Source organism: Lemur catta, chromosome X (genome assembly GCF_020740605.2).
Source record: "Lemur catta isolate mLemCat1 chromosome X, mLemCat1.pri, whole genome shotgun sequence".
In the NCBI taxonomy this organism is placed as follows: domain Eukaryota; kingdom Metazoa; phylum Chordata; class Mammalia; order Primates; family Lemuridae; genus Lemur; species Lemur catta.
In genome coordinates, this window is record NC_059155.1 from 6,352,869 (window position 1) to 6,365,741 (window position 12,873).

General features: G+C 61.6%; 1 protein-coding gene across 2 annotated transcripts; it reads left to right on the top strand.

The window, feature by feature from the left end:
* Window positions 1-46: 46 nt before the first annotated feature.
* Window positions 47-8,715, top strand: SLC6A8 (solute carrier family 6 member 8). 2 transcript variants are annotated; one of them, XM_045538178.1, is made up of 13 exons: window positions 47-550; window positions 2,139-2,270; window positions 3,032-3,281; window positions 3,642-3,774; window positions 4,870-5,004; window positions 5,093-5,196; window positions 5,286-5,410; window positions 5,958-6,070; window positions 6,173-6,310; window positions 6,383-6,485; window positions 6,562-6,662; window positions 6,750-6,920; window positions 7,225-8,715. In XM_045538178.1, the coding sequence occupies exons 1-13, from the start codon at window positions 289-291 to the stop codon at window positions 7,363-7,365; spliced, it is 1,908 nt and encodes a 635-aa protein (XP_045394134.1). In that variant the 5' UTR covers window positions 47-288; the 3' UTR covers window positions 7,366-8,715. The 2 variants fall into 2 exon arrangements, with proteins under 2 accessions (XP_045394134.1, XP_045394132.1); XM_045538176.1 differs by having other exon boundaries at window positions 6,750-8,715.
* The last annotated feature ends 4,158 nt before the right edge of the window (window positions 8,716-12,873 follow it).

Sequence of the window (12,873 nt, forward strand, 5' to 3'; positions counted from 1 at the left end):
GCCGCCGCCGCCGCCGCCCGGCCGGGCCCCGCCGCCGCCCGCGCGCCCCCGGGCCCCGACACACATGAGATTCTTCAGGCTGACTTTCAAGTGCTTCGTGGACTGCTTCTGACTGCGCCGCCCCGCCGTCCCGCACCCCGCCCGCCCGCCGCCCCGTCCCCCAGCCCGGCCGCCCCAGGCCGCGGGCGGGCCCGCGCCTCCGGCCCTTCCCCCGGTGCCGCCGCGCCCCCCGCCCGCCCCCCGCCAGGCGCCGCGACCCCCGGCCCGGCCGCGCGGCCCGCCCGGGCCATGGCGAAGAAGAGCGCCGAGAATGGCATCTACAGCGTGTCCGGCGACGAGAAGAAGGGTCCCCTCATCGCGCCCGGGCCCGACGGGGCCCCGGCCAAGGGCGATGGCCCCGCGGGCCTGGGGGCACCCGGCGGCCGCCTGGCTGTGCCACCGCGTGAGACCTGGACGCGCCAGATGGACTTCATCATGTCGTGCGTGGGCTTCGCCGTGGGCCTGGGCAACGTGTGGCGCTTCCCCTACCTGTGCTACAAGAACGGCGGAGGTGAGGCCCCCGCCCCGCCCGCCGCGTCCCTGCTCCCCTCCAGGGCTCCCCTCCCCCGCCAAGGCCCACCCAAGCCAGGGGCAAAGTCCAGGGGCCCTACAGGTCCCCCAGGGCCGTGGGGGTCGGCGGCCCAGCCGGCTGCCTCCACCCCCTCGCCAGTCATGTGCCTGGCAGCGCGGGGGGAGGGCGCCGGGGAGCCTCCTGCCCAGGCCAGGGGCTGCTCCCCAGACTCGGCTCTGGGAGAGACTGGCCACGAGGTGGGAAGGGGAGGACTGGTCCCTGGGGGGCCTCTAAGAGGTGAGGAGCCCTGGCTGCCCCCGCGGGTCAGGCACACAACTGGTACATTGTGTGGGCCCCCCACGTGTGCACACACGAACACACACACACACAATGGGCCACTCTGTCCCTCCCCGCTACCCTCCCCTTCCCTCCCTTCCCTCCCCTCCCCTCTAGCCTGGGCCTGGAACACTGGGTGCCTGAGCCAGGCTTGGGAAGCCTGCGGCCTGGCCTGCCTGGCGCCGCCACTGGACACACTGCATGCACACCCCATGCCCACCCGCCCGCCAGAGCCCAGCTTAGCAACAGCAACCGGCATGCGTGTGTCCTGTGACTGCAAAGCAGCGCCCGGGTTGCTGGGAAGCCTAAGTGGCTGTGTGATGGGTGGGAAACTGAGGCCTACAGCGAAGGCCTTTGCCCAAGGTCACACACAAGAAGGATGCTGGGACCAGGAGCTGGGCACACTGCAGCCAAGCTCAGCCTCTGAGTAGTGGGGAGAGCTGAGCCAAGGGCAAGGGCAGGGGGCCTAGAAAGGAGGAGGGGGCAGTGGAAGGGGGCTGCTGGTGCCCAGCTCTGCCCTCTCTCCCACTGCTCCCCACCACCTGCCGGCCAAAGCCTGCCTCTGGCCCAGCTCTGCCTGCCTCCCCCCGGGCCTGGCTCAGCCCCTTTCTGCCACCTGTCTCCCTCTGTCCTTGCACACCGACACCCCACCAGCAGAGGACTGCCACCCACCCACCCACCCTTCTCCTTGGACCTTTGCACTTGCAGGCAGGCGTCTAAGTGCAGGGCACTCAGGGAGTCCCTGCCTTCAGACGAGCCCCCAGGCCAGAGTTGCCAGCCCTGGCACGCGTGCACACATGCACATGCACGTGCCTTCACTCTTCCTTCCAGTGCTGCCTGGCAAACGGGAACTGCAGCACAAGGGATGGCCTGCATGTCTGAGCGTGTGTGTCCTCCATGCCCATCAGGTCACCCCAGGTGACTTCAGGGTTGGAAGCCCTGTGGGCCTAGGTCCCCTCCACAGCCCAGGGAATAGGGCTCTAATGGCCTAGTTGCTGCCACAGCCCCTCCCTTCAACAGACTCAGAACCCACCCCCAAGACTGTTCACCTTGGGCCTCTGAGTCAGCGGCCACCCCTGCACTGATTCACCCAGTGGGAAGTTAGGATAGGCCACGGCTCCGCCCAGCTCCCAGGGCCACCTGGCCGGGGGGGTTTGGGGTCAAGTCCCCACCTGGCTGAGGAGCCACCTTGTGCAAGTGCCTGTGGTCTTCAGGGGGACTCTCCCAGAGCTCACCCCGTGCCTCTCCCCAGGTGTGTTCCTTATTCCCTACATCCTGATTGCCCTGGTCGGAGGAATCCCCATTTTCTTCTTGGAGATCTCACTGGGCCAGTTCATGAAGGCCGGCAGCATCAATGTCTGGAACATCTGTCCCCTATTCAAAGGTGAGCAGCCCCGGGGCCACCCCTCCTCCTCCCCCTCAGAGACCCCTTCCCTTTCCCACTGCTAGGGCAAGGGCTCGGGAGCAGAGCACGGCTAGCACCCACTTGAGAGATCTTTTCCTGTCCTGAGCACCAGGCCAGGGGCCATGTGATGGCCCGCTAGTCGTGAAGGGAAACCTGAAGGCCATGTGGACCACACAGTGAACTTGGGAGTCAGGGACTAGAAGTGGGGATAGGGCCTCTCCAAAAGGGCACAGCTGGAGTGGGGACACAGCATCATCCCCAAGGAGGCTGGAGCACAGAGAAGTGAAGTGACTTGCTGAGGTTGGCCACTGAGGGGTTGACTGTCTCCAACACTGCCTCAGGTTACTAGAAAGCTTCCCCTGCCGCTGTGTAGCGGAGGCTACTGGGGGCCCAGGTTGGGGTTTGGACCTCCTGGAACCACCGCGGTGGCAGCAGGACTAAGAGAAGGGGCCAGGCGTGTGAGGAAAGCAGATGGGTCTGGGGCTGGACGGAGCGGAGGAGAGTGGAGGCCGGGCGAGGCACAGGGCTGATGCTGCGGGAGGCGGGCGGGAGTTAGCCAGTGTCCCGCACGCACAGGGGAGGATTGGGGTTTGGGAAGTCTCTGGTGGGATGGATGGGGAGAGGTGCAAGCTGTTAGGGCCTAGCAGGAACCACTGTCAGCCCCAGCAAGGGAGATAACGGGGGTGGTGGGGAGGTGGCCAGAAAAGAATCCAGATGGAAAGGAACCCCCTTGTCCCCAGGCCTGGGCTATGCCTCCATGGTGATCGTCTTCTACTGCAACACCTACTACATCATGGTGCTGGCCTGGGGCTTCTATTACCTGGTAAAGTCCTTCACCACCACGCTGCCCTGGGCCACATGTGGCCACACCTGGAACACTCCTGACTGTGTGGAGATCTTCCGCCACGAAGACTGTGCCAATGCCAGCCTGGCCAACCTCACATGTGACCAGCTTGCTGACCGCCGATCCCCTGTCATCGAGTTCTGGGAGTGAGTCAGGCGCCTCTGGGCCAAGCCCATCCTATACCCACCCCACCCTGCACGGTCTCCCACACACGGCTCAGCCCTGAACACACGAGGCCCGGGATGCGGACCAGTCACTCCCAGTCCCCACCTGTCCTCAAGAAGCGCCCAGGCCAGTCCCTGGGGCTCGGACGGGCCTTGTCACTGCCCTTCCCTGGGGGTGGAGTAGGGTGGGGGCCCTGGGCCCCGGGACCTGGGGCTAGGCTGGGGGCCCCACCGCCTCCCACCGCCCAGGGGCTCCCAGGCTCCAGGCACACCGCGGGGCAGATCCCAGTGGCCTCATCCATCCCCTGCTGGCACAGCCCTCATGGCGTCTCCCTCCCCTAGGAACAAAGTCTTGCGGCTGTCTGGGGGGCTGGAGGTGCCAGGGGCCCTCAACTGGGAGGTGACCCTGTGTCTGCTGGCCTGCTGGGTGCTGGTGTACTTCTGTGTCTGGAAGGGGGTCAAATCAACAGGAAAGGTACAGCTGGAGGCGGGCAGGGCGGGGGCCCCGTTGCCCTGGGAGCTGTGTGTCTCTGCAAGGCGCAACTGTTGCAACAGGAGGGGCTTGGGCCTGAGGAGAGGGGAGGGACTCGAATCCAGGCCACTCTCCCCACCACATGCTAGATGTTCCTCCCCACCCTCCATATCTGGGCACCAGCAGCCTTCCCTCCTGCAGGCAGGCCCGGGACAGGCAGGAGCTGCGCCTTCCCTGTGTCCCATGCCCATCCCCACCCTTCTGCCCTCCCTGGTTTCTCTCAAGTCTGTTTTGACAGTCTGGGTGGCCCTGTCTGTGGCTGTCTCTCTCACCTGCCTGTCTGTCTGGGCTTGGAGACCCAGAGGGGAATCTGGACACATCCCTGCCCCAGGGGCTCGCCATCAGGTCAGGGAGACATATGTATGAACACACACATGAGGCAGTGTATTGAGGGCTGGGGACATGACCAGGTCCCTGGAAGGCAGGACTCCAGTATGTCTCATTCCCACCAGGGTCCCCAGAGCAGGTACTTGCTGAGCTGGTGGCCCAGCTTGGACATTGGATGAGGAGGCAGAAGCCTTTGCTGTCTTGTCTTTCTCTTGCCTCTGTCTGGCCTAGTTATAATCCCCATCTAGTGACTAAGGACCTTGCCTCTCTACAGAGGATGACCTGGGCTAGGGGCCCAGGAGGTATGGGACCTTCCCCGTCTGATGGGCTGCACAGGGCTGAGATGGATGTGCGCTTGTCACCCCTACCCCTGCACTGCCCACACAGACTCTCCCCACCTCAGGCAAACTCATGCACCCCTTGCCCAACAGTCCTCACTCCCCACACACCCCCATGCCTTCCTGTCCCCATGTGGACACGCTGCAGAGGCTGCCCGGACACTGCCACTCAGAGGAGAGCACACAGGGGCTCTCTGCTGCCCTTGGAAAACAGCAAAGGTGCCTAAGGGACCCTGGCGCTTCAGAGCCATGGCCCTGCCTCTCCCCTCCCTGTGCTGGCCTTGCCCCAGCATCCTGTGGGGGCAGCGTGGCTCTGAGGGGTAGAACGGGGGCTGCCGGCTGGGGCTGGGCCCTAAGCAGCCTGGGCCCCCAGATCGTGTACTTCACTGCTACATTCCCCTACGTGGTCCTGGTGGTGCTGCTGGTGCGAGGGGTGCTGCTGCCGGGGGCCTTGGATGGCATCATCTACTATCTCAAGCCCGACTGGTCGAAGCTGGGGTCCCCTCAGGTGAGGAGGGGGTGGTTGTGTGGCAGCAGGGAGAGGAGGGGTAGCCAGGCAGGGCCCTTCATGCCTGTTCTCCCCCGCCCTTCTCCAGGTATGGATAGATGCCGGGACCCAGATTTTCTTTTCTTACGCCATCGGCCTGGGGGCCCTCACGGCCCTGGGCAGCTACAATCGCTTCAACAACAACTGCTACAAGTAGGCCCCCCCCCCCGCCCCGCCCTGCTCTGCCCCGCCGGCCCTGCAGGCAGCAGGAGCCTCACCAGCCCCTCTTTCCCCGTACTCAGGGACGCCATCATCCTCGCCGTCATCAACAGTGGAACCAGCTTCTTCGCTGGCTTCGTGGTCTTCTCCATCCTGGGCTTCATGGCCGCAGAGCAGGGCGTGCACATCTCCAAGGTGGCAGAATCAGGTAAAGCGCCCCCAGCCTCGGCCCTGACGTACGGCACACATGAACACACATGCACACAGAAACTCTGAAAGTGACAGACAGTTCAAACTGAGCCTGTCAGATCGCCCTGGGCACAGGCAGGCCTGGCTGAACAGCTGCCAGGCACAGCTGTTCTCCAGCACGCTCCGGGCCCTTTCCGTCCCTCCCCAGGGGCCTCGGGGTCTGTCTGGTATTCGTTAGTGTTGCACAGGGCAAAAGAGGGCCTCGTCCCAGCCCCTGCTGCATCACCCTGGGGTTAACAGTGACCTGTCAGCACAGTTGCTGTTTGAGCCCAGGGAGCAGAGTGAGTCAGACGCCCACTCGCACAGGCCCCAGCATGGGGCATGCACAGGGTTTGGGTGGGCCCAGCCATGCCTTGCCACCAATGGAAAGGCCAGGCTGCAGCTCTCAGCCACACGGTGTCCCTCCGAGGGGGGTGTGAGCGTGAGCATGGCAGGCAGGGCTGAGGGTGTGCGCAGGTAAGCACACAGGCTGCCGGGGTCTGGAGCCTGCACCTTTCTACCCGCAGGGCCTGGCCTGGCCTTCATCGCCTATCCCCGGGCTGTCACGCTGATGCCTGTGGCCCCGCTCTGGGCTGCCCTATTCTTCTTCATGTTGTTGCTGCTCGGTCTTGACAGCCAGGTTTGCAGAGGGGGTTCTAGAACAGGGAGCCAGGGCCAGTGGGGGGTGGTTGGTGGGCAAGGAGGGAGGAGAAGGGCTTGGCCTGAGCTGCCTTGGCCACAGTTTGTAGGTGTGGAAGGCTTCATCACTGGCCTCCTCGACCTCCTCCCGGTCTCCTACTACTTCCGTTTCCAAAGGGAGATCTCTGTGGCCCTCTGCTGCGCCCTCTGCTTTGTCATTGACCTCTCCATGGTGACCGATGTGAGTAGGGGTATGGTGGGGCAGCCTCTGGCCACTGTCCACCATCCTCCCTGACCTGGCTCTGTCTCCCAGGGTGGGATGTACGTCTTCCAGCTGTTTGACTATTACTCGGCCAGCGGCACCACCCTGCTCTGGCAGGCCTTTTGGGAGTGTGTGGTGGTGGCCTGGGTGTACGGTAAGTCTGGGCCGTGGGCTGGGCTGCGGGTGCAGGTGGGGTGGGGCAGGGGGTCTCCAGCTTTGGCCCTCCCCAGGAGCTGACCGCTTCATGGACGACATCGCCTGTATGATCGGGCACCGACCCTGCCCCTGGATGAAATGGTGCTGGTCCTTCTTCACCCCGCTGGTCTGCATGGTAAGGGCTGGGCAGCTGGGGTGGGACAGGGGGGTGGGGGGGACGGCGCAGAGGGCCCCGCCAACCGCAGGTGTTCTTGTCCCGCAGGGCATCTTCATCTTCAACGTCGTGTACTACGAGCCGCTGGTCTACAACAACACCTACGTGTACCCGTGGTGGGGCGAGGCCATGGGCTGGGCCTTCGCACTCTCCTCCATGCTGTGCGTGCCCCTCCACCTCCTGGGCTGTCTCCTCAGGGCTAAGGGCACCATGGCTGAGGTAAGGCCTTGCACCCCAGCCCTCCCTCCACAGGATGTCCCACCGTGCCAGAGCCTCTGGCCAGCTCGGACTAGGGCTGGTGGCGGGAGGAGCAGGACCCATCCCCAGCTTCCCTCCCCTCCGTGTGAGCATCCACGCCGCGCAGCACTGCTTCCTAGTGAAGGCAGCAGAGCCTGAAAGGCTCCCTGGGAGGTGCAGCCCTGACTTGGTGGCATGTGGTGGGAACTAGAGAGAGGCAGAGGAAGTTGCCGTGGGGACGAGCAAGTGACCGTGGGGGTGCTCAATGTGTCCTCCTGTCCCACAGCGCTGGCAGCACCTGACTCAGCCTGTATGGGGCCTCCACCACTTGGAGTACAGAGCTCAGGATGCGGACGTCAGGGGCCTGACCACCCTGACCCCCGTGTCCGAGAGCAGCAAGGTCGTCGTGGTGGAGAGTGTCATGTGACAGGCAGCCCAGCTCACATCACCAGCTCACCCTCCGGTAGCCATAGCAGCCCTGCTTTAGCCCCCACCCTACCCCTCCAGGGGTCTGCCTGGGGGAGGAGGGAAGGAAGCACTGCGAGTGCTAACTAAAATAACTTTTTCCATTTTTAATAAAACGCCAAAAATATCACAACCCACCAAAAATAGATGCCTCTCCCCCCTAGCCCTAGCCACGCTGGTCCCAGGCCCCGCCTACAACCCCTCCCCCCAGTGCCACGACCCATCTCCTCCTGCCCCTGCCATGCCCACCTGGCCTGCCTCTACAGGCTCTGCTCCGTAACACACCCTTGGGTGGCCCTCGCCCTAGAAGCAGCAGTGGCAGCTCGGGAAATGGGGGTGGGGAGGGCAGGCGAGGGGGCGAGGGAGGGGCAGCAGAACCAAGCCGAATATTTCAGCTGGGCTAGACCCCTCTCCCCCTCCCTATTCTAGAAGCTTAGAGAGCCAGCCAGCAATGGAACCTTCTGGTTCCCGCGCCAGTCGCCACCAATGTCAACTGTGTGAGCTTGGGTATGAGTGCGTGTGTGCGTGAGTAGTAGAGTATATATAGATCTCTATCTCTTAGCAAAGGTGAATACCAGATGTAAATGGTTGCCTCTGGGCAAAAGAGCCTTGTATTTTGCACATTTTATAAAAACTTGACCAGAGAGTGAGATTTCTGCTTGTATATTTCTAAAAAGAGAAAAGAGCCCAAACATCCCTCTCCTTACCACGCCCTGTCCCTCTCACCCCTCTGCCCCTAGCCAAGGAGTGTGAATTTATAGATCTAATTTTCATAGGTAAAAACAAAAGCTTTGAGCTGTTGCGTATGCGAGTCTGTTGTATGGATGTGCGTATGGTCCCCAGCCCCAGATTGGGGTGGTAAAGTGCACGGTGGGGGCCTTGGGGGGGCCCCATGCCACCCCTTTGCCCACAAGTCTGTGGGGCGAGAGGCTGCAGTATTCTGTCCCGGGGACCCGGGGCCGCTCACCTGGCATGCTCAGGCCTGCCCACACCCTGCTCCCTGGGCTGGGCGCGACTGCAGGGGTGGTAGATGGGTATGACCCGGGGAGGGGATCCGGGCATGGCTCCCACCTCCAAGCTTAAGGCTGATGCACTTGCCGCATCTCAAGTCTTCCCTGTAGCAGCTTTAACCCACCTACGTGTGTGTCACGTCTAGCCCTGAGACAGCTGAGTGGCCCCCAGAACGGCTCCCCACACCGGGGCATACGCTGGAGGGGTGGGGCTGGGCGAGGGCGGCGGGCCTGCGGGGACATTCTTACTGTGCTAAAAAGCCACTGCAAACATAGCAATAAAAACATGTCATTTTCCAAAGGTGCCTCCTCCTGCTGCCTCTGCTTCTCTGGGAGGGGACGGGGTGCAGGAGGTGTGAGGGGGGCCTTCCCCCAGCTCGAGCTGCTGCGGTCAGCCAGCATGTTCTGAGGGCCTCTGCGCCCAGCACGGGGTCCAGGAACTGGGAAGGGAGCAGGGAAGGCAGCCGGAAAGCCTGGTCCCCCCGGAGCTGACACACTTGGGGAGAAAAGCAAATCGAGCAGAAGGGTGGGTGTGAAGCTGTGGAGCACTCAAGTCTCCAAAAGGTTGTCCCAAGACTGCACCACTGAACAGATGACCTTCCAAGACCTGAAGGATTTGAAAGGGGAAGCCAGGGCCAGGCACATCTGAGGGAGGAGGCCACAGCAATGACCCAGGCATGCGGTGGTATTACCTGGGCCAAGCTGGTGGCACTGAAGGTGATTCGAAGCCTTTGGATTAAAAGCCTATTTTGAAGGTGGAGCCAGCAGGGTCCACAGGCGACTAGGATGCAGGATTCAAAGAGGCAGTGAGGAGGACACCGTGAGATTCAGCCTGAGCAATGGGGAGGAGGGAGTTGCTGGGCCCTGTGATGGGGAAATGAGGACAGGCCATTGGGAGTGGCTTTGCGTGTGTCGTGCAGGAAGTGTCATGCAAGTGGAGATATCTAATAGGCAGGTGGACACAGGAGTCTGGAGTTCCAGAAGACTTTGGCCTGCAGACAGAACTCTGCAAGTTCTCACCACCTATAGATAACACTGAAAGCCTTGAGCCTGGCTGAGCTCACCAGGGGAGGCTGAGAGTGGGCATGGAGGGAGACGGGGCGGAAATACTGAACCCTGAGCTGGGGACACTCAGGGGTCGTAAGAAAGAAGAGGAGCTGGCAGAGGGGTGGGAGGGAACCCAAGAGTACCTGGGGACATCCTGCAAGGTTCAAAGAGCAAGGAGTAATCAGCTCCATCGGGTGCTGCTGCTGGGCAAGAACGACAAACGCTGGACGCGTCTGGCAGAGGTCATGGACTCTGCACAACAGAGGCATGGGTGGAAGGGTGTGTGCAAAAGACTGACTGGAGTGGAATTAAGAAAGAACGGCAGCTGGGCATGGTGGCACACACCTGTAGTCCCAGTTACTCAGGAGGCTGAGGCAGGAGGATCACTTGAGCCAGGAGTTTGAGGTTGCGGTGAGCTACAATGACACCACTACACTCTAACCCTGGGCGACAGAGCGAGATTCTGTCTCCGCCTCCCCCCCCCCCCCAAAAAAAAAAAAAACACAAAGGAAGAAAGGCGGCGTGAAGCAACCCGAGTGTCCGAGGGGGGAAGCACAGACACACAGATGCGGTCTCTCCAGGCAATGGGACACGACTCAGCCTTGAACAGGAAGAAATGCTGACACGGGCCACGGCACGGGGCACCCGTGAGGACGTCGTGCTCCATGGAATGAGCCAGTCACAAAAGGATAGTTACCACAAGATTGCACTTCTGTGCAGGGCCATGTCTGAGAGGAGTCCAATCCCCAGAGACAGACAGGCGGGTGGTGGGTGCCAGGGGCTGGGGAAGGGCACAGGGAGTCGGTGTTCATGGGGACAGAGTTTGGGTTTGGGAAGATGAACAAGGTCTACGGATGGACGCTGGGGATGGCTGCGCAGCACCGGGCTGTGCACCTAACTGCGGTAACATGGCACATTTTGTTATATATTTTACCACAGTAAACAAAAGGGGGCAGAAAGGAATTGGAGATAGTGAGTACAGACAGGTCCTTGCACAGGATGAGAGTGTAGCACCCCATCCAGGAAGTGGGGGTGCCATAGATACTGGGGGTGGCCAGGGAAAGAGCAGAAAGCACAGTCATCCGCCGGGGTGGGCACTGGGAGGTGTCAAGGGATAGGAGCCTGGTGCTCACTCTGGAGTCCAGCCTGGGCAGAGGGGAGGGGGTGGTCCCTCAGAGAAAAGTGACAGCTTGGGCTGCTCACCTCAGGTCCTTCCCGGGACTATTTGGGAACACCAAGAGTCCCCACTCTTCAGCAGGCAACATCTCCCAAACTTCTAGAGCTGGGGGAGGGCTCTGCCTTAGAACACTATCACCAAGAAGAACTGGGGTTAGAAACACACGGACCTGACGGGGAGCTGAGGAGGGCAATGGGCACGAAGTCCCACCCTAGCTCAGCCCAGGGGCTTCAGAGCCTGTCCCCAGCACCACATGCAAGGCCTTCCCCTCCATAAACCCTCTGCTCTCGCCAGGCCTGCAACATCAAGAGCTCCCACACCTGCTGGCAGCTCCCAAGTCTCCAGCCTGGGCCCCCTGGCTGCAAAGGCCCTTTCCTAGCGTCCACCAGACCTCCCCCCAGGGTGCCCCAGGCCCCTTACATAGCCATCAGGAGCCTGCAGCCCAGCATCACCCTCAGGGCACGCCCCCATCCTGCCACTCTCAGCCCGGTCTCTTTGCCTGATGACAGCCACCCTTTACTAACTGTCCCCCTCACCATCAGGCCAAACATCCTCCAAATCGCTGACCACAATGCCACCAAACACTGACATTACAAAAAGGAACTTCACAGAGGTGGGCCACTTGAACTGGGCCTGAAGTAGTAGGTAGGTACCCTTTACTCAGGACTTAACTCCTACATTAGGGCTTAGGACACAGAGATCAACAAGAAGCAACTTACAATCTAACACATGTGCAAGAAAATGGACCAGGACACCCAAGGGCCTAGACAGCCCAGAACACCCAGGCTGCTCCAGGAAAACGCAGCCCAGCAGGCGAGTGCCAAGCACGTTTCCTGTGGGCAGCCCTCCAGTCTAGGTCAGGTACAGGCCTCTCTTTCCATCTCTGAGAGCCCATGACCCCCACCCAGTCATTGTTCCATCCCCCTGCTAGACAGAGTGCTCCAGAAGCTGGCCTTGTACAGCTTTCCGCCCACTGCGTTGCCCAGAGAAGGGACTTAGCCAGGGCCTGGGAGGAATGGCAGGAGAGGCTGTCTGGGCTGGCAGGGGAAGAACCCACGAGCACACTGTCTTGGACTTTAGCCTTTAGAAGCTCAAAAAGGCGAGCTCAGGGAGGCCCAAGGTAGTCGGGTAGTCAGGGAACACTTCCTGGAAAAGTGCAAGTAGCCTTCAGCCTTGGCATAGCAACCAGAGGGTGTCACCTGCGTGTCCCTTTCCCCTACCAGACACCACCTCTCAGACTGCCTGGAAAGGGACAGAACTTGTGAGGCGACTGCTCTGAGCATGAGGAAGGGCAATGGGACGCTAGGGAAAAGAGCTATCAGCTTGGCCCTGGACAGGACAGACAGAAACGGGAACTCATAGCTGGCCGGCAGCCACCCTGCCAGTGTCAACATCTTGAGGGGTCCCCCCTCCCAATTCTAAGAGACACACCTCTAACCTGATTCCCTGGCCCTCCTGCCTAGCCTGCGTGCAAACACCAGGTGTGGTGGAGACCTTGCAGGATACAGGGCTGTCAGGGGCTAGCAGAGAACAATGCACCAGAATGGTGTTGGGGACAGAGGCCTCCTTCCTCATGCCCGGCTGGACAGCAGTACAGTGCGGAGCCAGAGCCCCAGCTGCCAGGTGGGAAGCCCTGGCTCCAGCCAGCCCCGGCTCCCTGTGGGCCCAGGAGATGCAGCTCTGAGGCAGCCACCTTGCAGGGAGATGTCAGCAAGCCAGCACACAGTGGTCTAGTGGCAGGCACAAGCCCAGCACCATGCCTAGAGTGTTCTCAGGGGTGGAGGCAGCAAGGGGTCCCCAACCTCTCCTCTGCCTAGCTCTGCCCCAGGCCAGCTCTAGGTCACTGTCAAGGACAAGTCTCCTCTCCCAGCTGGCATTAGTCAGAGGTCATCCTGTAAACCTTCAGGAGGGGGTGGGGCAGGGAGTGACTGGTGGCGCTCTGCCACGTTCTGCCTGTCCCAAATGTGATGAACAGGAACCCAGAGAAAGCAAGCAAGTCTGCCACCCGGAAGCCCCACTGGTTTACTGAGACTCCCAAGCTGCCAACCTCCAGAGAGAAGAACAGGACAGACACTCCCTGAGTGGCCCTAAAGTGGAACTTGGCCCAGGGAGCAGGAAGGGCAAAGAGGGCAGGGCCTTCAAGGGCAGGTGTGAGCCTGGCCATTAGGGGCTGGAACAAGTTGAACGGCTCTGGAAGAGCCACCTGCACACCCTCTTAGCCACTCAGGGAGGAGAA